Below are 25238 nucleotides of genomic sequence, written 5' to 3' on the forward strand. Positions count from 1 at the left end.
ACTGTGACGGGGACCACGCCGCGTACTCGCGGTCGAGCCCATCATGGAAAAAAGAAAAAGAAATTGTCGCAATCAAAGTAAAAGAAAACATCTCGTTCAAGGAGGCACGAAGGCGGGTATTATCCCTGCCCAAGAACACTTTTGCCGAAGTGGTGCGTCAGGGGGCAGCGCCACAACGGCCTCCGGCGGCTGTCCGGCCCACACGCAGTGAGCCGCCAGCGACGCCATCCGCCCCCTCGGCGGCTGCGCCTGGCGCTGCTCCGCCAACTCACAGGAAGGGGCCATCGACCTCTGGGCTGGTGGCCTCCAGGGTCCCATCTCTTGAGGCGAGACCCTCAAGGCGAACACACCGCTCGGAAGAGCGGATGCCCAGCGCCTCAGAAGAGGCGATGGACACAACGTCCAGCCAAGCGGCGCATCCAGCGCCTATGGAGCGGCGGGGGTCTCTCGCCCGCTCCAAAAAAGAGAAACTGCGCATTACGGGGCCTGAGAAGGGCTCTGTAATCTAAGGTATTGCACACCTAAGCACACAGCACAAATCTCTTTTCAATATGGGGACGCAAATAATTCAATGGAACGTCAGGGGTCTACTTTACAATCTTGATGACGTTAAAGAACTCATTCGCAAATAGAGTCCCAGGGTGCTGTGTGTTCAGGAAACACACCTCAAACATACGCAAACAAATTTTCTTCCACAATATTCTATTTTTCGTAAAGATCGTGATGATGCAGTCGTGTCATCCGGCGGTACGGCTATTATAGTCGATAGAGGTGTTGCCTGTCGAGAGCTAAAACTTCGTACGCCCCTAGAGGCAGTTGCTGTGCAAGCGGTGTTGTTTAACAAGCTAACTACAATCAGCTCTGTATACATTCCTCCTAACTATCAACTTCACAAAACCGAATTTCAAAATTACATAGATGAACTTCCTGAGCCATACATTGTTGCCGGAGACCTAAATGCGCATAACACTCGATGGGGAGACTCCCGTTGCGATGGACGAGGGCGCTTAATAGAAAACTTCGTCTATTCATCTGGTGCATGCTTGCTCAATAAGAAGGAGCCGACGTACTATAGCGTTGCACACAACACCTACTCCTCAATTGACTTAAGCATAGTATCCAGTACTCTCCTGCCGTACCTCGAATGGCGCGTTATTAAGAATCCTTATGGAAGTGACCACTTTCCGATAGTTCTAAATTATACAACACAGGATGAATGCGCCCAATATCTTTCTCGATGGAAGGTTGACTCTGCCAACTGGGAACTATTCAAACAACTTACACGTTTAGACAGGGACATTTCTGGTATCAATATCGACAATGATGTGGCTTACTTAACAAGTTTTATAATAAACGCTGCCACAAAATGCATCCAACAAACAAATGGACTGTCTAGTAAACGCCGCATTCCGTGGTGGAATGCCGAATGTCAAAAGGCAAGGAAAAAACAAAACAAAGCTTGGGGGCTGCTACGTGACTGCCCAACAGCCGAAAATCTCATTAATTTTAAACAAGCAAAGTCGAAGGGAAGAAGAACACGTCGACGAGCTAAGAGAGATAGTTGGGAGAAGTATATATCCAGCATTAATTCGTACACTGATGAGAGAAAGGTCTGGAACCGAGTAAATAAACTAAAAGGCCGACAATCTCACCCTCTACCCCTGATAAATACCCAAGGTGACAGCCTGGAAAATCAGGCATACTTTCTAGGTGAGCACTTTGAACAAATCTCGAATGCATCAAACTACACACGCACTTTTCTGCGATTCAAAGAACACGCTGAGCGACAACACCTTGAACGCAAATGTGGAAGAAATGAAGCGTACAATCGCCCATTCAGTTTGGCTGAACTTCACGCATCTTTGAATTGTTGCAACAACTCGGCGCCAGGTAGTGATCGCATCATCTATGAAATGATCAAACACTTACACTCAGAAACACTAAATACACTTCTATGCCTTTTCAAAGCTATATGGGCAGCTGGATACATTCCATCTGCTTGGAAAGAAGCTATTGTTATCCCCATACTTAAACAAGGCGAGGATCCCTCTCTAGCCAGTAGTTACAGACCAATAGCTCTAAAAAGCTGTCTGTGCAAGCTCTTTGAAAAAATGATAAACAGACGCCTAATCTGTTTCCTGGAAAATCACAAAATACTAGACCCCTTCCAGTGTGGTTTCCGAGAAGGTAGATCGACAACAGACCACCTCGTTCGCATCGAGGCCAACATCAGGGATGCCTTTATACATAAACGATTCCTTCTTTCAGTATTTCTTGACCTAGAGAAGGCATACGATACGACATGGCGTTTTGGTATCCTTCGGGACCTTTCTTCAATGGGTGTCCGTGGCAACATGTTGAACACAATCGAAAGCTATCTCTCTGACCACACGTTTCGTGTAAGAGTGGGCAACAGTTTGTCTAGAACATTCACCCAAGAGACCGGTGTGCCACAGGGAGGCGTGCTTAGTTGCACGCTCTTTGTCGTAAAAATGAATTCACTTCACACAGTCATTCCACGCACCATGTTTTACTCTGTATACGTCGACGATGTGCAGATGGGTTTTAAATCCTGCAATCTTGCTATCTGCGAGCGCCAGGTCCAGCTTGGCTTAAACAAGTTATGTAGATGGGCGGATGAAAATGGGTTTAAAGTGAACACGCAGAAAAGTACTTGCATGCTTTTCTCCAAGAAGAGAGGCGCAACGCCAACCCCTAGTATTTTTATTAATGGAGATGAACTCACTGTCAGCAGTGAACATAAATTCTTAGGAATCATCTTGGATTCAGAACTAACGTTTATACCCCACATCAAATACCTCAGGACGAAATGCATGAAAACAATGAACCTCCTTAAGCTTCTGTCCCACGCCACATGGGGTAGCAACAGGAAGTGCCTATTGGACCTGTACAAAAGTCTTGTACGTACACGTTTAGACTATGGTGCCGTTGTGTACCACTCTGCCGCACCGTGCGCGTTGAAGATGCTGGATCCGATTCATCATTTAGGTATCCGCCTGGCCACAGGTGCTTTCAGGACAAGTCCTATACAAAGCCTATACGCAGAATCAAACGAGTGGTCACATACCTTGCAGACGTCATACTCTAGCTTTGCATATTTTCTGAAGGTACACGCAGACCCTCAACATCCGTGTTACGCTACCATAAATGATATGACTTGCACCACACTGTTCCGTAACCGACCCACAGCAAAGGAGCCCTTCTCACTGCGTGTGAGGAAGCTCAGTGATGAAATGGGTGTCCCACTTTTAGAACCTCGTCTAAAAGCCCCAGCAAAGCTCTTACCACCGTGGCAGTGGCAGCTCATTAAATGTGATACATCGTTTGTTCATGTTACAAAGCATGCTCCAGAGGCACACATCCGAATGCACTTCCTCGAACTGCAGCTAAAGTACTCATGCCCAGAATTTTATACTGACGCATCGAAGTCCCATGCTGGCGTGTCTTATGCAGCCGTTGGTCCGTCTTTCTCAGAATCTGACGTCTTGCACCCGGAAACAAGCATCTTTTCCGCGGAGGCTTACGCAGTACTCTCGGCTGTTAAATGCATCAGGAAAACCAATCTACCCAATGCCATCATATTCACTGACTCCTTGAGTGTAGTAAAGTCCTTAATGTCACTCCGCAAACACAATAACCCTGTACTCAACGAGCTTTACTCACTTCTGTGCACTGCGTACTTATCTAACCAGCTTATTGTGATCTGCTGGGTGCCAGGCCACAGAGGCATCGAAGGGAACATGCTGGCAGACCAGATGGCCACATCTCTTACAGCGAAAGCTAGCAACACTTTCATATCTGTACCTGTGACAGACTTGAAGCCTTTTCTCCGCAGAAAAATTAGGACATACTGGCAGCAAATGTGGGACACTGAAACGTCGAATAAGCTGCATTTAATTAAACCTCAGTTGGGTAATTGGCGACCAGCAACAAAAATACGGCGAACTGAAGTAATTCTTTGTCGACTTAGGATAGGCCATACCTACGGGACCCACTCTTACTTGCTGTCTGGTGCTGAACCTCCCATCTGCGCTAAATGTGGAGAGACGCTGACCGTCCCACATGTCCTGATAGAGTGCCGCGAATCAGAAGCTGAAAGAAAAAAGCACTTTCCTCTAGCTTACAAAGAGAACGTTCCTCTTCATCCAGCAATGTTCCTTCATGTGGACTCATTTTTCAACAGCAAATCGCTTTTAAACTATTTACATGATGTTGATTCACTACAAGTTCTACGCCCGATAAATTCGTAGCATGACCTCTCAACAGAGGCTACTGCTGCGATACTACCATTTGTATGGCACGTGCCTCCAAAGCCTTGCACACAAGGTTCTTGATGAGGCAGCAGTGCCACTGGCACTTACAAATTTTAGAAAATCACCCTCTTAAAGCATGTTTTACGTCTCACCGGTCACTTTAAAGCCATTGCCATAATTTTAATACATTTATGTTTTACGCACTGTACAGCGACTCTGCTTTTAGGCCCATATACAGCCGTGTTCAATCCTTTCCACTTCACTGTTCAATTAAATATTCATAATCATTTGCATGGCGCTCTTTGGCCAGACCTGGCCCTTGCGCCACTAAACATCACATATCATCAACATACTTCTCACGACCATTGGCCATGCCCACAGTCATTGCCCCGATAGCGTTTTGCTACAACTGCGATGCAGCTCTCGCTGCTGGCGTCGGTTTGTACTGCGGTAGGTGCATAATGACCGCTATGTTCCCCGTGCCCCTGGGAATCTTACATTTAATCAAACTTATATTTGGTGACAACAAGGCGCATGTTATCAGGTTTGTATTCGCAATATTAAAAGCTTTTGGGTTGAGCACGGCAATTGCAATAAATGACACAATGAAGCGCTGCGGAGAGTTCCTAAAGGGTCTCAGGAGCGGCGCCAAATTCAGCCCGCTGCCTTGGCTTAACTACAAGTCGCACCTAGACAAAAGTTCGAATAATGTAGAAAAAACGACGAAGTTACATGTGTGCGCAAAAGAAATTGCATTAAAATAGTTCCAACACATTATATCGGAATTTTACGCTTTATTTCTGTGTGTCCCAATAGAAATCTACGTTACGCAAAGTTTATATTAAGTGAAACTTATGGCCACGTTCTCGCTTATATGTAGCAAAGTTTAAAATGTTAGCCTTATTTACTGCTTTTGCAATAAATTACGTATTCTAGATCTACAGCGTTTTACGAGTGCAAAATTTAACACTCAGTCCTGTCATAACTACACTTGCCACCAAATTGGACCATTACCATCATGAATTCGTTTGCTAATTAAATGTGTGCAGAGCAAGCACGATTGTGGCAAAAAATTCAGAAGCAAGTGTTGCAAAGTGTTATCATCATCAGCCTATATTTATGTCCACTGCAGGACGAAACCCTCTCTCTATGATCTCCAATTACCCCTGTCTTGCGCTAGCTGGTTCCAAATTGCGCCTGAAAATTTCCTAACTTCATAACCCCATCAAGTTTTCCGCCGTACTCGACTGCGCTTGCCTTCTCTTGGTATCCATTCTGTAACCCTAATGGTCCACCCGTTATCTATCCTACGCATTTCATGGCCTGCCCAGCTCCATTCTCTCCACTTAATGTCAACTAGAATATCGGCTATCCCAGTTTGTTCTCTGATCCACACCGCTCTCTACCGGTCTGTTAACGTTAGGCGTAACATTTTTCGTTCCATCGCTCTTTGTGCAGTCTTTAACATGTTCTCGAGCTTCTTTGTTAACCTCCAAGTTTCTGCCCCATATGTTAGCACCCGTAGAACGCAATAATTGAACACTTTTCTTTTCAACGACAGTGGCAAGCTCCCAGTCAGGATTTGGCAATGCCTGCCGTATGCTTAGAAAGTGTAACGTGGCCGTTATTACCTGTGATCCGAATGTCCCCAGTGAACTCTAGGTTACCAAGTTTATATCTTGCACAAATATGGCGCATTCTGATTGCATCGCGTGCCAATGATGTAACGTTTCTGACCAAATTAAGAGCGTTGCAAATAATTGTTGAACCCTCTTTTTTTCGGTATTTCCATGCGTTATACGAGGTTCGCATGGTGTGCTCGGTGAAGTAAGCGAGGCACGTTTTTTCTGTCCGGTGAAAGCAAGGGCTAGGTTACGCGTGATGTGTAGGCAAATTCGAAGTAAGTGGGAAATTGCGGCATTTGCAATACAATATATTCGCAGGTGATCTTAAGTTTTATGCGTGTTGTCTTCGAGCGGCGTAGAATTCGGCCCTTCGTCCTGGCACAAATGCAATTCCACCGAAATGAAATTTAGTAAAAATGGGGAAAGCGCTTTGGCAAATGTTGTGCGAAGTGAAATGTGTGTTGACCAAACACACCATTTGGGGGACAAAAATTGGAGCCAGGGTTCCAAAGTGTCATACGGCCGTGATCGGCGATACTTTCCACTGTCACGAAAGTACTCAATGTTTATCAAAGTTTATATTCGGGAGCGATGGGGGGGGGGGGGGGCATCTTAACTGTAATGTGCAGCGAAACACCCAATGTTCCGGCGTAATTCGGAGCGTAATATTGCAGGTGATGTGTAGTGTTTATTGGCGCAAGGGCCAGGTATGGCAGAAGAGCACCATACAAGTGTAGGCTAGCTATGACAAAATTGATAGTAAATTCGGTACGTAAGCTATCAGAAGTGTCAATAGCGTTAGACTAAGAATTGCTCCTGCAACTCGGGGAAAACTATATGAACGCTATCGAGACAAAATTCAGCGCGAGCAAATTGTATGGGGCGGGGGGGGGGGGGCAATGTGAACAATTTTCTGGTTAAGCAAAAGCTGTGTGAATGAATTATTGTGTTTGTACATAATTCTTCACGTGTGCTCGCAAGCATTATATGTGGACAAAGTTTCAAACAGACCATCCATACACGGGCAACGCTTAATGTATGAGATTTCATTAGAGACAGCGGAAGTTCTTCGTGCAATAGAAGCAGCTCAATAGAAGTAACTCAGTAGAAGTAGCTTTGCTGGAAATTGTTTTGCGATTCTGCAAGGTTGCACAAGTCTGGTGCCTTTTTGCAGCGGTAATGGTCATTTTTTTGTTCGCCCACATTTCTCCGTGACGAAATAACTTCTTGGGCGAGTTGGTGTTTCAACAGTTGTGAGTGTAGCGCCCGTCTTCCCTTTCCTCTCGTCTTTCACTGTTGTCTTTAATTTCGAGTTTTGCGCTACTAATTATCAAGTTCTCCGTGACGAGGCGGCCACAGTTCATGATCGCAACTACATGTATTGTAGCACTATTTCTGACGGGTTTCCCTATCTGCGTGACTCGTGTGTTATTACACAAAATTAGCAGTTTCTCCCGAACTCGAAGCATTCAACCAGACAATATTAGCGTTTCTTGAACGACCAAATCAAATCTTCTGCTCGTTTATCGGAGGTCAATTTTGTTTGCTTTCAAAGAGAATAGCATTGCTTGCTTGAGAGTTCTTTTTTTTAATTTAATTGGCTGACAAGAGACGACGAGCGCACAGGAATCGAGAGGATTTTGTTGGGGTCGAGCTATGTGCAGCAAAAGCGGACAAAGTGATGAGGGTCCCCTTCCCCATACTTATTGTGCTGTACCTGGTCGAAAATAGCGACGGCGTGCAACGGATGAATACAAGTGCCACTAAAATTGATCCTCAGAGAAAAATACTTGGCAGGACGTTGTGGTGTACGTGCCGAAACGACTAGACAACTTTGCACTGCCACACAAGAATTGTTATGATACGCAAATGGATCCACTCTCCCCGGCACGTATGAGGAGCCTGTGCCAGAGCGTGTGGTGGCCAGCCAACTTTTATTCCTTTTGTAACGGCACATTGTACGGCTGCGCCGAAAAAAATCTGCAGCTTTTTTCAGCATATTATTGTATCGTAAGGCGTGCACGACACTTTGAAGTGGTGAGTTTTCGCGATTTCGCGGCGTCGCGTGAGAGACGGGTGAAGGGGGCACAGCCTGAAAGCTTTTGACCAGTAGCGGACGGCTAATGTGGCAAAAGACAATAGGAAACAACTTTCATTTTGTTCACTCTATTCATGCGCAATAATTGTTTACATGTCATAGCAGATGGGTTTGTCATGACGCTACCTGACAGGTAGGCGAAGTAATTAATGATGGCATGAAATATTTTGACGAGTCATTGAGGGCTGGTCGCACAAATGGAATAAAAACATATTGGAATACCTTTACAATATAGCACCCAGTGTGCGCACCTTGGTGTGGTTTGCCCACAGCTGCGTTGCAGGAACACTAACGTGTGCGCGCAGCGCTCATACCAACAGTGAAAGCCATAACGTTTCACTGGCTCTGGTCGAGCCGCTTGAGCGTGCTGTGACGCGTCGTTCACTCGGTTTCAGTATTTCGCAGCCAAATGCACTCACTGTGCGTATCCGAAGACTTCGTAAGCCTCCACACTCGGCATGCGCGTCAGTATCGCGACAGAACGTTCACTGCGGCGCACGCGGCACTAATCGTGACGACGCAAGCGTGCCGCGAGCGTCCATTTAATTGCTATAATGATTGATGACCGAAATTAAAGCAATTTCGGTCATCAATCACCCGGCTACTGGTACCAAAGTACGCTGTGTTGCATCGCGTGCAATGATGTAACAAGTTCAACGTGTGGCTATTTTTTTGACGGAGTAGGCCAAAAAGTCGTAAATAAAGGCTGTTCCGTTCCAGCGGCATTCATTTGGAGATTTGTCGCGAAATGCGTGTACCTGTCTAATAAAGCTGCGGCGCGAAGTACAAATGTTTTAAATTTTTTTCTATGGTAGAGAGAACAAGGAAACAAGGACGTTCTGTTATCCCATAGCCTGCCGAGTGAACAGATGATGGGTCGATTTTGCTTACTTTGCTTTTATATACGGCCAGCTTGAACGCTGCTCGTACGTAGAATCGAGTAAACTTTATACTGCATATCGCTTTTCTGACATATAAATGTTTGTAGGATTTGTGTGACAAGGCCCGCTCTGTTCTGTTTACACGAAAGAGAAATTTCTACAATATAGAATACAATACGGAAATTTGTACAAGCAGTACAAATTTCTCATTGGAGCAGATGCTGAATCTATGCCACACCTTGCATTTACCGCTGAAGGCGTATTCAATCTCATCACTAGCAGGAAACTCTTCTCTATACGAACTGAATGCCATGAGTTGTGTAGTTGCACTTCGCATATACAGGGTGTTTCAGCGAACACTTTCAAAATTTATTTAAAGTTGCCTGTGGCAGATAGCCCAATTCTAGTTCATGAGCTGGTGTACTCGAAGAGGCGTACATTACTTGCACAAGAAATTGAAATGCATAATCTAATAATTAACAAAAAATACTAATGAAGTTTTTAACTAATTACCTAATGGCCCATATTGCAATTTAAAAATTGTAGCCATGGAGTTCGCAAGACGGGTCCACTTGAAACGAATTCTCTGGATGACACCAGTTTTGAGATATTAATTCCTGAACTTTGCGGAGAAATGCCTTGGCGTTCCAGTTAATTTTGTACTTCAATGCATAAAGCGGCGTTTTGTTAAGCAACTAACTGGAACGCCAATGCATTTCTCCGCAAAGTTCGGGAATTAAAACTCAAAACTGGTGTTATCCCGAGAATTCGTTCCAAGTGGGTCTTGCGAACTCCACGGATACAATTAGTAAATTGCAATATGGGCCATCAGGTAATTAGTTAAAAACTTAATTAGTGATTTTTGTTAATTATTCGATTATGCATTTCAATTTCTTCTGCAAGTAATGTCCGCCTCTTCGAGAAGACCAGCTCATGAACTAGAATTGTGCTATCTGCCACAGGCAACCTTTAAGAATTTTTGAAAGTGTCCGCTGAAACACGGAACAGAACTGTGGTGTCACCAGTGGCAAAAGACTCTCATTTATCTTAGTGCGATGCGCTCTTCTGTAACACATGCAAAAATTATCTCAAACACAATTACTGTGAAGGCAGCTCCTCCATGCAGTGAACCTGTACATGCACAAACAGAAAAAAAAATGTCGCAGTTTCGCCCGAAAGGCGAAGCATCGATTGCGATAACAAATTAGTAGAGAGCTATTCGGAGTAGGGATAGTGCTTTTATCGGCTGCATTAACTTGGACACATTCGCTTAATAACTGAATTAACAATTGTGGTGTCAGCGCGCACAAGCAAATATGAATAGTTCACAGTGAATGACCGCAGACAACGACTGTAAAAACGCTGGCAGCAAGCGCAGCCGCCAGGGTGAAGGCTCGCGTGGTCTATTGCTTCAACGGAAACTGAGCGCCGAATGGACAGCGCATGCAAAGGTCAGAGCCGTGTGGAGATAAGAGACGGTGCGGGCGACCGCCAACGCAGGGCAAAGTGCAGAGGAGTTGTGCAGAGGAGAAGTTGTTGGCAGAAGAACAGCTGCCCCCCCCCCCCTCCTTCCCGCGCTGCCTTCCCGCTTTCTTGCTTTCGTGTGGGAGATTGAGTGGCAAGATACGCCTTTGGTGCCGGAGCACAGTGCCGCCCCGCCCCGCCTCCCTCCCATACCCCCACGCCTTTCGCGCGACGGTCGCGTTTGCTTTCCGCCGTGCGTTCGCTCTCCGTGATAGCGCGCGTACGCCGCGCTTTTTCGCTTGAGCATATGGCGCGCAGCGACGCTTTTATTCCCCTTGGAATCTATACGGAACCTCACGGCGACGGCGACGCCGACTGCAGAAATCCGGTTGAAGTTTCCATATAATTGCTATCGCAATAAAATACCTTTCTTGAGCCCAGCACATTGAACACATTAGATCTGCAGCGAGTCCCCGTCGTGATGGCGTAGTGCCTTGGGCGTGGCGCAGCTAAACCCGCATGCGCGGGTTCGAATCCCGGCCGCTGCGGCCGCATTTCGATGCGGGCGAGATGAGAAAAGGCAGACATTCCCTGGCCCCTGTGTTGGAAGCGCGCATTGTAGGATGTGTTTCTTACAGTGCCTGCTACTGTTTTTAGCGACAAACCATAAGCCACTGTCTCCACGTTCCTAAATCTTAAAATGGGATTTTTAATTGCTGAGGTGCAGTGCTGCATTTCCGCAACAAAAGCGTATATTATTTCTCTCTGTGCCGCGCTGACAGTTATTAAACATTCACGACGGAAAGGAGACTAAAGATAAATGCAACTTGTAAACCCTCCCGCCAAAAAATAAATGTCAATTGATGTGCAGAAGGCACGTACATGGATGTGGTCTATCTCGCAGCCTAGTTTTACACGAGCACAGCCAAATTTATGAAATTTTCTATTTTGGAGGTGCTGACGAGAACAATGTAAATTTGTTATGCACATGCTGTCCATGAATTTGTGACGTACGCCGGGTCAAAGTGCTCCTCGCACCCATACTCTCCTGGTCGCAGGACTTGGTCAACGTTCGAAGGCATCCTACGAACCATGCAGTCGGCTCTTTTCACTGAGCATGGAAACTCTGTCTTTGCACAATAAAGACCCGCTGTTGAAGTTTCCTGCAAATCACTTCTTGCCTACGATCCGTCTCCAATAGGCAACGCCGCAGCTCGAGATGCAGACTTCCCTTCCATCTCTTGATATTCAGACTGTTTGTCTGAATTTTTAAGCGCTTACCAAGGACGACGATGATAGATTGCTCAACTTTGAAGAAAACATTGCTTGACTAATGCCCGTATTCACAAACGGAACTTGAGTCGAGCGTCAATAAGTGCGGGAAAAGTACAAGTGTTAGAAAAGTTTTAGGAGAGTACTTCAAAAACGACACTTAAGTATCATTTTCGAAAGTAACACTTTTCGGGTCAAGCATGTCGTCTGGTGTCGAGGATACGTAAATAATTTACTTGTACGATCGGTTCAATCGTAAAAAAATTGCAACATAGTAATGCGGATATAAAGGTTGCAGTGCTCGCACGTGCATTCTGCTGAGTAAAATACAAAGAAATATTTGATTTTAGCGCTTAACTCAAGCTCGTCTGGCAACAAGTTCACATTGGTTCTCGCAGCCACTGCGGTTGTGTGTGTCACTGTCCCGACTTTTTTAGATGTTTTGTTGTTGAAAGCGTGCGGTATTTGTGAGTAGAGAGTGTGTGTGTCTGTGTTGTGTTTTCAACCGGCGCGGACGATGGAAAAAAAAGAAAAACTTTTCCGAAGAAGAACGCGCCGTGCTCCTGGAGCACTTAAGGTTGCCTTAAGTTGTCTTAGGAGCACTTAAGCCTGCCGTAGCAGTCGGCCAGGCTCCTGGAGCACTTAAGGTTGCCTTAAGTTGCTTTAAAGAGCACTTAAGACTGCCGTAGCAGTCGGCCATCTTGCTTGCTATAGGCGAGAGTAGCGAAAGCCGCACTTAAGGTTGCAAATTGCTGCACTTTACTTTCCGGCCCTCAAGTGTCAAATAAGGTTTACCTTAAGTACAAGATTTGTCTATGAAACACGTTAAGCATCGACCGGCTACTTAAGTCATAAATTAAGGGTAAGTTCCCTTTGTGAATACGGGCTTAAGAGCTTATCGTCTGCCCGCGTCGCTTGTCGGCGACCGCTTCCAAGGATCGACACACGCGGTCTGCTGTCGTGCACAGTCAGAGTAATTATCGTATGTTTGGGCGCCTGAGGGATTTTATTTATTATAGTGGAAGGCAGAAACAGTAAAAAAAACACACTTAGTCTTTTTTTTCGAGGCGCTTTGCATACAGTTACATTTACACGGTCGAATTTTCCGTATTTTCAGCCTTCTAACCTGTGCTGCCGTGCAACGGTGCAGACGTGAAACACCACCATTAGTCAGACGCGTTTCTCGCCAGCGGCCCCCGCGTCGTCGCAGCACCTGTTCTTCTTACACCGTGATTCACACTATTCATCCATTACCAGCGTCACCGAATTAAAAATGCGCACCGCCCTTTTCCCGTTATGTACCCGTCAGATAAATACCAGACTTTTTTTCCCATTAGTACAAATCCACGATAAACACCCCGCTCTCAGTCTGCAAGCCACAGCAATGATACATTGTAGATTGATTTTCCTCGCCCCAGAACTGTCACGCGTGCGGACTCTTGTATAAATTTGTTCGATCAGAGATTGGAATTCTTTGCCCGACAGCATCACAAAGATAAGTGATGCTGTGTTTGTCAAAGAACATTCATCATTTTCCAAGCTGGGATGACCAATTTATCCAACTGCGTTCTTTTCTGTCTTTCACATGGCGCTGCCGCTGTGCCCACTTTGCGCTTATATACGCATCAACGGCACAAACGATTGCGCGCCTGCTACTCGTACTTTTTTTTTGCTTACGTGCATTTGGGCTTTTTGATGTCTCATTTCGAGCTTATGTACGCCACGGCGCAAATAATTGCTTTGTCTCCAACACCTACACACGGAATCTATGTTAAATTGTACACGGAATTCCTCCCTTTGTGCCCGTTATTTTTTATATTGTTCTTGTTGTAGTGGTGGTTGTACTCACACCCTGATATAATGCCCGAATATGGTGCCCTTGTGGTCATCAAATTACAAAGAAATTAACTTTCTTGTCCAGGACTGGGCGTCAGGCAATGAGCGGCACGAACTGGGCGTTCAAGGTTCCCTCTGTCAATCACTGCAGCTAATAGCAGGAGTATTTACGTGAGTGCCGGTCATTCCTTCACATTTTTGCTATAGCTCCGGTCAGTAGGAGCTCCAGGTTTTGAGCACCGCGTTAGTGGATTGTGCTGCCGACGAGATCTCAGTTCGGCGCCGCAGACTTGTTCCGGTGAGTAGTTGTTCTAGCGCATGATGCTCGCGAGTAAATTTCACTAAGATGTCTTCAAGTTCCGTGCCGTTTCATTCACAGCGTTTGTGCCCTTTCACTTTCTCTTGGCGGAAACCAAGAATTGCAGTGCTGCCATGCTCCCGCTCGCTTCCATCTATTCTATCGCGTTGTTGTCGAATGCAACATTAAAATCAAGATGAGACATGGTAATGATGTACCACGTGGTAGCATTACCGCATTTTCGCTTATAGTTTGCGAAATTTAGTGCGTGCGCAACTTAAAGAAGAAAAATTATCATTTTCCCCGCTCATTTTTGATGCCTCATAGTGGCGAGAGGCCAAGTGAAACTATGCCAATAAACACGGCTACATAAAACCAGTGGGCACTTTCCATATAAAAAAAAAAAGATGAAGATCGACCTATGTATTGGCTTTTTACGTACACTAATTACTGGACACAAGTGAACTCCTTTAGTCGTGGGACACGGGTACTTCTTTGTCTTCTTGCGGTCACCATTTTTCACTGGCTAAGAAATTTTACAAAACAAGGTTGTCGCTCAGCGCAAGACGCGCATTCCTCTATATACCGAACTTTCTCTAATATTGTCAGCGTTCCTATTTGTTGTTTATATTGTCTCTAAAGCATGTGAAGTCACATAACGTGCGCGACGCGAATAGTGTTGTACATTCGAGGACACACGGGCGCATCAGCGTTCAAGTTGAAATCTTCGAGGAGTAATTTATAAATAGCCGACCCGCTTGACCCGCAGATCATATTTCGACTATCGACGACTGCGCTCGCCGTTTTGGTTGTGCTGTCTATCAGCGGTTTTTCGGGGAACAAGTTCGCACAATAAGGCGTTAAATACGGTAATCAACATTTGGATACTGTCAGGTTCTTCACAGTGACCGCAAAGTGACATCAGGTTGAGGGCCTTTGTTATTTGATATTTGAACTGAGATCTCCCACCGCAGTGCCAGCAGTATTCTGCCCACACCCGCTGTTGGTTTGTTAGACAAAATTTTGAACACTAAACGCAGCAACCGATGCAAGTGCGTTGGCTGTTAGTGAAAGTGCTGAACACATTTCGCCGCTGAAGACGACGATGCACGAACCATGTCGACGACGCCACAACGACAACCTACATATCCAGACGACGCCTGGAACCCAGCAATGCACTGCCTAAAGATGACCTGATGACACGACGTAATAGCAGCCGGACAACGTGACCAGTCGTGATGCGACGCTAGCTACGACCAAACTGCAACACAAGACCGATAACCACCCACATCGACGTCCTAATTCAAGACCACAACTCCGCTATAGTGATAGCGCAGCCGACACCTCGGTCTTTATTGGACCGTTCGGCTTCATGTTCAGGAAGGTAAACACTACTGGGAAGGCCATAAAATCCGGGCCGTGGGAGGTCATCAAATAACGCAGGCTAGAATCTGCATAGGAACTGTCACGGATGACAAGCAGACTTGCGTCGTGAGCTAGGTGATCCTGTGGCATTGCTCACGGGTCATAATCCTCGGCATTTTAAGGTGATAACCTTAGGTGTCTATGTTGGCGCTGCCCTTGGCGGTGACCTTGGCGAAACTCTGCCATGATGAAAAATGGCCGACGTCACGAAGTGTAAAAAACACACCTGAAATTGCTTGGATTGAGGTCAAAATTCTCAGGGAGGTTCCTGTAAACAAAGTAAATTAGTTGCTTTGAAAATAAAATTTCGTAAATTTCCGTCTGGGTGGGAACCGAGCCCGGCCCTCCTCGGGGCGAGACGAGCACGCTTCCCTGAAGCCACGGCTGCTCCACGGTTGTGGCTTACTTAAGTTGTGCCTAGTGCGTGCCTGATTGTACACATCACGTGGTCACAGAGACGCGCTCGTGCCACTGCTCGCGCGTTCATCGTGGTCTTCTTCCAAAGCTGGTTCCGATGCCGCTGATCATGCCAGCGTTCCCATACTGCCTCTCCCGCTCGTGCCACTGCGAGCGCCTTCGTCGTCGTCTTCTTCCACAGCTAGCAGGCTTTCGACTTCACGTTTCACAAACGTGTAACACTTGCTTAAATTTTTTTCCTAAGCCAACACGGCGCACTCATCGACGTAACAGCCAGGCCAGTAACGCTGTCAACGAAACAAGTGGTGTCGCTAGGTAAGACTCTCAGGTACTGTGCGGTGAATGGCCTCGCAGATCATGTCTGCATCCAGCGTTGTTCCAGCACCACCATTTTTGTCGGCACCGGGACACACGAAGAAGTAAATGGCGTCAGCGAGGATGACCGGTATTTGCTGATCAACAGTGAAATTTTGGTCGCAAGGGAAATCGCTCGATTGCTTAGAGGGAAGTCGAATGTGTGGCTGACGAACTTCAGCCCGGAGTACAGACAGCTAAACATGGCCTGGACGATCGCTTACATGTAAGAAATTGTGAAAGACAGCAATACGTTTTTTCTCTGGAATTCGGTCATATGTACTTCGACAGCCATACTTCCCGAACAAGCTTGCCTCATCGATCCACGTCTTGCAATTCGTGAACAGGAACAGCTTCGAAGTCTTCTACAACGGTTCAATTACTGCTCTCCGGACTCACTGAATATTGAACAAACACTAATTGCTAAGCATCATATAATAACTAAAGAATGCGCTCGTCCATTCTGTCACAGCCTCTAACGAATTTCGACACAAGTAGAAGATATGAAGCAACAAGTTGGTGAAATGCTGCGTGATGAAGTCAGCCAGCCTCTCGGAACGGCTCTAGGCGTCTACAGTTGTCTAATTTAAGAAGCAGGAAGGAACGGTGCATTTTCGCGTTGATTATCGTCGCTTAAACAGTCGTGAAGGAGGACGTATATCCCTTTCCACGGATAGACGACGCACTGGACCAACTCTGTAATGCAACGTATTTTGATGCGAAGGCATCAAATGGTCCATTGAGCTAAAAAGCCGGCGTCGGTAGCAGACAAAACACCTAAATTCCCATTGGCTGCAACGTCATGTCACGTGCGTGCCTCGGCGGAGCAGAGCGGGTGAAAGGAAACAACTGCTGGCGCACCAGGTCAAGCGTGAAGGAAGAGGGCATCGCCATGACGCCAAGTCAACTTCGCTCTGACTGTCTGAAGCCTGTGTTATACGCGCGTTCCTTGAAAGAGAATAGACAGTTTTAGTTACACGTACGTGGAGACTTCACGTACGCAAACGTGAACAGTCCACGTACCTTACGTGCACGCCATCTGAAACGCTTTTAGCTACACGTACGCGACGCACCACGTAGCTACATCTATCGGGAAATATGAACAATTCAATTCAAGATGAGTATTTCAGCGAAGCCAGTGATGTGCATTGGTGCGTGCCGGTCATCGTCGCCGCAATGCCCGGAAGTGTGTTGTGCAAGCGTTATCTGCTGTCATCGTTGACATGGAATGAAATAGATGACCAGTCATCCTGTCGCCGTGTTTCCATGCAAGCCATTTGCGCGCCCTCAGCACGCTATCGCTTGTTCTTGATCTCGCGAAACCCCCGCGCGAAGCTGTCTACGTGCGCAAGAAACGCACGTAAAAAATCGAATCTCACGTACGTCCGTGAGACCAGCGCGCGGCCGCTGCGCATGCGCACTGCTTACACGTAGAAGCTCTACGTACGCAAAGCCTAAAACTGTCTAATTATGGGGTTTTACGTGCCAAAACCACGTTCTGATTATGAGGTCCACCATAGTGGGATACTCTGAAATTATCTGGATCACCTAAGGGTCTTTGATGTACATATAAATTGAAGTACACGAGTGTTTTCATCTAAATGGGGCCGCCCCCATCTAAAAGGGGCCGCCGTTGCCGGGATTCGATCCCGCGACCTCGTGCTTAGCTGCCCAAAACGATAGCCACGAAACAACCATGGTGGGGGCGTGCGTTCTCTGACGTCGCAAGCTCTCGCCTGCGTTCTAAGCTCTTCTAGATAATCGCTATAAAAATAACGTATAACAAACAGAATAAGCTAAAAAACAACACTTTGGCGGTAGTGTTTCGAACCTGCGACCCCACGGTCAGATGGCGAGTGGGCTAAACCACCGCCTCCTAGATAGCCTGCCTGTGCAGTCTGCTTTATGACATCACGCTACTTGGACCGAAATTTCCATTGACAAGCCCGATGTGACGACACGGTGACGTCAAAATCACGGTGGCGGTTACTCGGGAGCGTCCCCATTAGACACTGTGGCAGTCGGGCAATGTAGGATGACGTTGCGGATCGAAGTGCACCGGCCTTTTGCTATCTTGCGGCGCTATAACGTAAAATGATTCCAAACTGTTTTGATTCCAAACTTCTGACGTCAAATTTACGTAACCACCGACGCAAGCATCGAGCGGTGACACACAGCGTTGTCTGAACAACCCAATCAAACACTCTCCTCGTTTATAGGAGGTCACCTTCGTTCGCTTTCAAAACCAATAACATTGTCTACACTCTGCGGTTTTTCTTATCTAATTGGCCGACAAGAGGCGAGGAACACGCTCTAGTGAAGAGGGTTTCGATGGGGCCGAGCCAGCACAGTGAAAATAGATAACCGCATGAAGAGGGTGGTGCCGCCTTCTCCGATTGGTCCGCTTCGCCGTACTTAGCTTGCGGTGCCTGGTCGAAAATTGCGGCGGCGTGCAACGGAAGGATAAGAATGCCGCTAAAACGGAGCCTCAGCAAGGAAGAGTTGGTAGAGCGATGTCGTATGCGTGCCGAAAGGGATCGATAAAGTTTTACTGCCACGCAAAAAGGTTTATCACGGGCAAATAAATACATGCTCACCGGCAGGTGCCAGTAGCGAGGGCCTGAGCGATCGGCGGGCAGCCATCTTCTATTCCTTTCGGAACGGGGCAGTCTGTGGCTATTCAGAAAAATTTTCAGTATTGTTCGGCATAATAATGCCTTTTTTGGCGTGCACGTCACTTTGACATAGTGAGTTTTCGCGGTTTTCTGACGTCGCATGACAGACAGGCGAAGTAGGCGTAGCCACAATACATTGGACCAATAGCAGAGGGCTAATGGTGATAAGGCGTCGAATCAGGAATGATTATTTTTTGTGTGGTTTAATCATGCATAATAAATGTGTACACGTTATAGATGGGGAGCTATCGCGGTTTTCGTGACGTCGCGTGACAGACAGGCGAAGTTGGGAGTGGCCCGAAAATGTTTTGACCAATCGTGGAGGCTGATTGCAGAAAATGAAATCAAAACAGTTTGGAATCATTTTGCGTCATAGCGCCCTTGGAGTCATCGGCCAAGCGTTTCAACGTACTCGCTTGCCTGCGAGGAGTTCTCAACTCGAAGGACCGGTCAGCGACGTTTAATTGGACATTGCTGCGTTAGCATTCACAACCCAGAAGAAACACTCAGGTGTCCTCGGATTCTCTTGTCGATGAATTTCAAGACTGGTTACAGAGTGGAAGGACCGAGTCAGCACCAGTACTCGCTGCAGTCAGCACCAGTACTCGCTGACTTCGACGAAGACGCCGACACTGAAATACACACCGACGCAAGCAGCGCAGACTTCGGCGTCGAGCATGTCTAAATGAAAGATGGACTTGAAACGTTCACAGCTTTTGCTAGCCAGTTGCTCGCGAAAACAGAAGTAAGTCATTCGACGACGGAAAAAGAATATCTCGCCATTATTTGGGGTACAGCTAAATTCCGCCTCTACCTTTATGGCAGATACTTCAAAGCTGCAAGAGACCATCGTGCATTGTCGTGGCCTGTAAATTTAAATGACCTTTCAAGACGCCTGGCACGGAGGAACCTCAGAGTACAAGAGTTTGGCATCATTGCGACTCCGGATGGAAGCATTCTGATGCCGACTGCGTGTATGCCCCCATCGACCCGCCATCGCCAGATGATCAGGACGATGAAGGCTAAGCGCAGCAGCGAGCAGCAACCCGGAACTAGAAGGCTTGCTAAGTACTCGCAAGGCAAGACCGATTTTGTCTCGACGGTAGTTAGGTTGGGATTGTCTTCGTATTAGCACTACGTCCAGAGTTTCGGCACACTCACAATGGCGATACGATCGTTGAGTTCCTCGGGTTCTCAAGCACATTCTCGAGGATACCGGTGAAGTAATACTGACCAGGCCTCAGCGCTGACATCGCTCACTACGTCAAGACTGAGCGGTCAATGTTCAGCCGCCCAAATCTTTAACTAGCCTGAGCCAACACCTTAAATTAGGAATAAACTTGCAAATGACTATGCTATCTTCACGACCTTTGTGAGCATTAGTTCTTTCCATCGTAACGCACTGGGCAGCAGAAAAAAAACGCATCTACATAAGCTAGCTAAACATTTCGCCAGCTATACAATTCAAATTCAACAACATGCACTACTATTTCATGCAAGAAAGCAGTTGCGTACATCAGAAAGAAGAAAATGTCAGAACCCATCCAATCTACGCTTCTTTCTGTGCATCACACAACTCCTTACTTCGAATAGCTGCCTACTAATTTGCTATCGCAATCGATGCTTGGCCTTTCGGGCGAGACTGCGACTTTTTCTTTAAAGGTATAGTTTGCTTCCTCGCGCTTCTCAACTCTGATTTCCTATACACAAGAAGGCGCATCATGAAGCTGGGCCTCAGCAGTCGCGCGGAGGTGGGCCGGATTCACAAGAGGTCAGGACCATCGGCAAGCTGTGATGATGTAATGTGCATCCTACAGCACAAGAAGGTGCTTCATGAATCTGGGCCAGTGCAGTCGAGCGGAGCTGCGCCGGATTCACAAGAGGTCAGGACCATCGGGAAGCTGTGATGAAGTAATGTACACCCTAGAGCACAAGAAGGCGCATCGTGAATCTGGACCAGTGCAGTCGAGCGGACGTGGGCCAGATTCACAATAGGTCAGGACCATCGGGAAGCTTTGATGACATAATGTGCATCCTATAGCACAAGAAGGCGCATTATGACGCTAGACGTGTGCCGTCGAGCGGAGGTGGGTCGGATTCACAAGAGGCCACGACCACCGGGAAGCTGTGATGATGTAATGTGCATCCTACAGCACAAGAAGGTGCTTCATGAATCTGGGCCAGTGCAGTCGAGCGGAGCTGCGCCGGATTCACAAGAGGTCAAGACCATCGGGAAGCTGTGATGAAGTACTGTACATCCTAGAGCACAAGAAGGCGCATCGTGAATCTGGGCCAGTGCAGTCGAGCGGAGGTGGGCCAGATTCACAATAGGTCAGGATCATCGGGAAGCTTTGACGACGTAATGTGCATCCCATAGCACAAGAAGGCGCATTATGACGCTAGACGTGTGCCGTCGAGCGGAGGTGGGTTGGATTCACAAGAGGTCTGGACCATCGGGAAGCTGTGATGATGTAATGTGCATCCTACAGCACAAGAAGGTGCTTCATGAATCTGGGCCAGTGCAGTCGAGCGGAGCTGCGCCGGATTCACAAGAGGTCAAGACCTTCGGGAAGCTGTGATGAAGTAATGTACACCCTAGAGCACAAGAAGGCGCATCGTGAATCTGGACCAGTGCAGTCGAGTGGACGTGGGCCAGATTCACAATAGGTCAGGACCATCGGGAAGCTTTGATGACATAATGTGCATCCTATAGCACAAGAAGGCGCATTATGACGCTAGACGTGTGCCGTCGAGCGGAGGTGGGTCGGATTCACAAGAGGCCACGACCACCGGGAAGCTGTGATGATGTAATGTGCATCCTACAGCACAAGAAGGTGCTTCATGAATCTGGGCCAGTGCAGTCGAGCGGAGCTGCGCCGGATTCACAAGAGGTCAAGACCATCGGGAAGCTGTGATGAAGTAATGTACATCCTAGAGCACAAGAAGGCGCATCGTGAATCTGGGCCAGTGCAGTCGAGCGGAGGTGGGCCAGATTCACAATAGGTCAGGACCATCGGGAAGCTTTGACGACGTAATGTGCATCCCATAGCACAAGAAGGCGCATTATGACGCTAGACGTGTGCCGTCGAGCGGAGGTGGGTTGGATTCACAAGAGGTCTGGACCATCGGGAAGCTGTGATGATGTAATGTACATTCTCTAGCACAAGAAGGCGCATCATGAAGCTGGGCCTAAACAGGCGAGCGGAGGTGGGCCGGAATAACAAGAGGTCAGGACCATCGGCAAGCTGTGATGCTGTAATGTCTATCCTGCAGCACAAGAAGGTGCATCATGAAGCTGGGCCTGAGCAGTCGAGTCGAGGTGGGCTGGATTCACAAGAGGTCAGGACCATCGGGAAGCTAACTGTGACGATGTAATGTACATCGTATAGCACAAGGAGGCGCAGAGAGGCATCCAGAGCCTTGGAATTCAGCCAGTCGTTAGTCTTTCGTAGGGCTGGATCACGGCACTGTTTGGCAGCAATGTTAAAGAGTTAAGATCTGACAACATACATGGACTGTAGTCGCTCGGTGCAGTCCTAGTGGGTCGACGGGGTAACGGGAAAGGCCGTCGACGTCCCGATGCAAGTTGCCTACTTGTAGATGAATATATATGAGTATTCTTGAAGCCGTAATGGCCAGTGGCCAAGAGATCCCGTCGTATCTTTAACTGAAGGTAGCCAGCAGACAGTAGACAACACCTGCACACGTGGCCTGCGCTTCAGTGGTTATAGTGTCCCGCGCGCCGGAGGTGCTCGCACGGCTGCAGCTGCGGTTGCGGTAGATGCATGGGAGGTACGGCGACTGCAGCGGCGCTTTTTTGGGCGTAGTATGGTGCCGTAAGAAAAAAAATGTGATTTCATAATGTATGCAGCCTAAACAGCATCGCTGGTTGTCCGTCCCCATATGAATGTCACGGCCACGCACATTTTCCTGTAATAAAAAAAAAACTCGGCACTAATACAATGGCAAACTCGGGGTAAAGCAGCTCCACTGAACGTGAAAGCTGGGGAAATGCGGAGCAGGGATACGCCGGCGTTTCGCTTGTATTTTCCTTGTGTTTATCTTGTTTTATCCTGTGTTTATCTTGCGTTTAGCCATTCATCATCCGTTTTGACACGTGTGCTAAGGCACACCTTGTGAGAAACCGCCACGGAGGGGATGATAGCGGATGATATAAGATATTTTAACGAATTTTTGTTTATTCTATTAATTTATGAGTAGTCCTTTATTTTATATTATTCTGTTAGCTTACTTTTACGTGGTTTTACTTAGCTTAGTTTTACGTGGTTTTGCGCTGGTATTGGCATGTTTTGGCCCTGTTTTCCGCTTGCGTTTTGTGAGCGTGACGGCATGACACATTACGCATTAGACGCCGACAGCGCGGGCCCCTAAAGTGCTCCGTAGTTTCGCTCAGCGGCAGAGATAACGCAGCTCCATAAGCACTTGCACAAACCTGACCGCGTGGACATTGAGCCAGAATAGCGTCGATGCAATGGTGAATGGCGTATGTACAGACTCTCGTGAGAGCAGAATCGTCAAAGTAAGATCAAAAGGTGGCGCAGTGAGTAGTCAGATGCGCTGGCAAGACGTAGACGCTTGGACAGGTCCCCACGAAACAGGAACGTTTTTCTCTAGAAGACATGTGATGCGCCATGCTATCTCTGCAATGTCTTTCACAAAGCGACGAAAGTAAGAGCAGATGCCAAAAAACGAGCGGACATCTTGCCAAGGAGATGAAGTTCAAAAGTTGGTAACTACGCGTACTTTGGCAGGATGAGGCCGGATACCGGCCGCATCAACAAGATGGCCATTTACCGTGATCTCTGGGCAGTCCGAAACGGCATTTGGAGAGGTTTGCTTGCAGCCGGCGCTGTGAAATAACTCTAAAGTAGCGTATATTCGTAGATGACTGGGGAATGTATGCAAGAAAACGAGAATGTCGTCAAGGTCGCTTAGCCAAGCAGATTACTTGAAGTCATGAAGGAGGGAGTCCATCTTTCTATAAAATATTGCTGGTACATTACAAACCCCCTTAAACTCATAGGACACACTGTGCGTAATGAAGGTGATCTTTTCACAATCCTGTTCGTCAATGGCAATTAGCAAATAGCTGAACCAAAGATCAGATACAAGACAAGTACTTGGCGCCATGGAGGAAGTCGAGTGCATCGTCTATTCGCGGCAAGGGGAGACACCCTTTTTGTAATGTTGTTAATGATGCAGAATGCAGAACCGCCAGGTGTCATCTTTCTTTTTTTTAGCAAGCACTACATGGGACGCCCAAGGACTCACCGATTGTTTAAGAATGTCTTTAGTCAGCATTTCTTTAACTTCTGCTTGGATGACATGGCATTCGGTTGAAAACATTCAGTACGGACGCATGCGGATTGGTCTAGCATCCCCAGTAGCGATGCGGTGGCATATCAGTGATGTCTGACCAAAATTTTGCAAAACAAAATTGAACACGCTCGGTAAGATGATGACACGCGTTGAAGTTGCAGTGATTCAGACGAGAAAGAGGACGAGCTGCGCACCGGCCTATCGTGCTTGTTTCCTGGCGCCACTTACTGTTGCTGTGTAAATATTGTAGATAAACGCTTTTTGAGATCTCCCAGTAACAATATGATTAATATAGGACACTTACTATCATTTCCTTAATGGTGTTATCGGGGTACACAGTTTCAAAATCAGTGTTACTTTCTGAAAGTCCATCGTCTCCGCTATAACTGCCAAATATGTGTGCAAAGAGCACAGAGGCGCATACTCGAATTCAGTCTGCAGCTCGCATAGCCAGATTGCATATGTAAACACAGGATGCCCCAGTCCTCCGTGTTTTTTTTTTCATTTTTTTACGCTGGTGGCTGCACACAAAGAATACGGTTGGTGTCAGTAGGAAGAGGCGCAGACTAGTGAGTTCAGTTGCAATTCTGGGCAACTGTAGTCCACGTTTCTGGCAATTGTGAACGGGGCTGCTCTGCTTTTCAGTAATACGTTAAATTTTGTTATTTTCGTGAATCGTGTCTTGGGATCTTTAATGGAGACCTAATTGTTTGGCACCTTGATAACTACGTTTTCATAGCATGTGTCCAAGTAACCTGCGTAACACTCGTGGACATAAATTTTCATGTCGTCAATATCTTACTCCTACATAAAACTGACATTTCAGTTCTACTTGAAGTACATCCAAGCGCATCAATTGGAAATATGAAGGCTCGCATTGAAGATGGCGTCGTCTATTCGCCGTATCCGGAGGTCGACATTCCACTTTGCTCTTTCTACACCATGGTCAAGAAGAACCTTCTTGTGAACCCTGACAAGACAGCACTGGTGAGTAGAACGCACATGCTGGAAGCTAATCTATTCTGAAATGAGGTTATCAAAATACAATCTGAAAAGCCCCTTTAGACTATCCTGTCTAATATTAAAAAAAGGCAGAGCGTTTAAACTTTTCATGTATAATCTCTGCCTAATTAAAGTAGCGCGAGTAGTGGTGCATGTCCGAAATAACGTCACAGTTTTACCAAAAGGGCGAAGCAATGAATGAGATAGCAATATCTTGGAACATTACACGAAGTGTAAGGCTCGTAGCTGTAGTAGCAGTACCAACTGCAGTAAACGC

General features: G+C 47.0%; 1 protein-coding gene across 2 annotated transcripts in view; it reads left to right on the forward strand.

Annotated features, from left to right (window-relative positions):
• The first annotated feature begins 13700 nt into the window (after positions 1 to 13700).
• Positions 13701 to 25238, forward strand: part of LOC119449051 (uncharacterized) — a 118453-nt gene continuing 106915 nt past the window's right edge. The window contains exons 1-2 of one of the 2 annotated variants that reach the window (XM_049666216.1): positions 13701 to 13748; positions 24798 to 24946. In XM_049666216.1, the coding sequence (XP_049522173.1) occupies positions 24824 to 24946 (123 nt within the window). In that variant the 5' untranslated portion in view covers positions 13701 to 13748; positions 24798 to 24823. Of the gene's footprint in view, positions 13749 to 24795; positions 24947 to 25238 lie in introns of those variants that run through there. The other variant, XM_049666217.1, reaches the window with a different exon arrangement.

This window comes from Dermacentor silvarum, chromosome 4 (assembly GCF_013339745.2).
Source record: "Dermacentor silvarum isolate Dsil-2018 chromosome 4, BIME_Dsil_1.4, whole genome shotgun sequence".
Lineage (NCBI taxonomy): Eukaryota > Metazoa > Arthropoda > Arachnida > Ixodida > Ixodidae > Dermacentor > Dermacentor silvarum.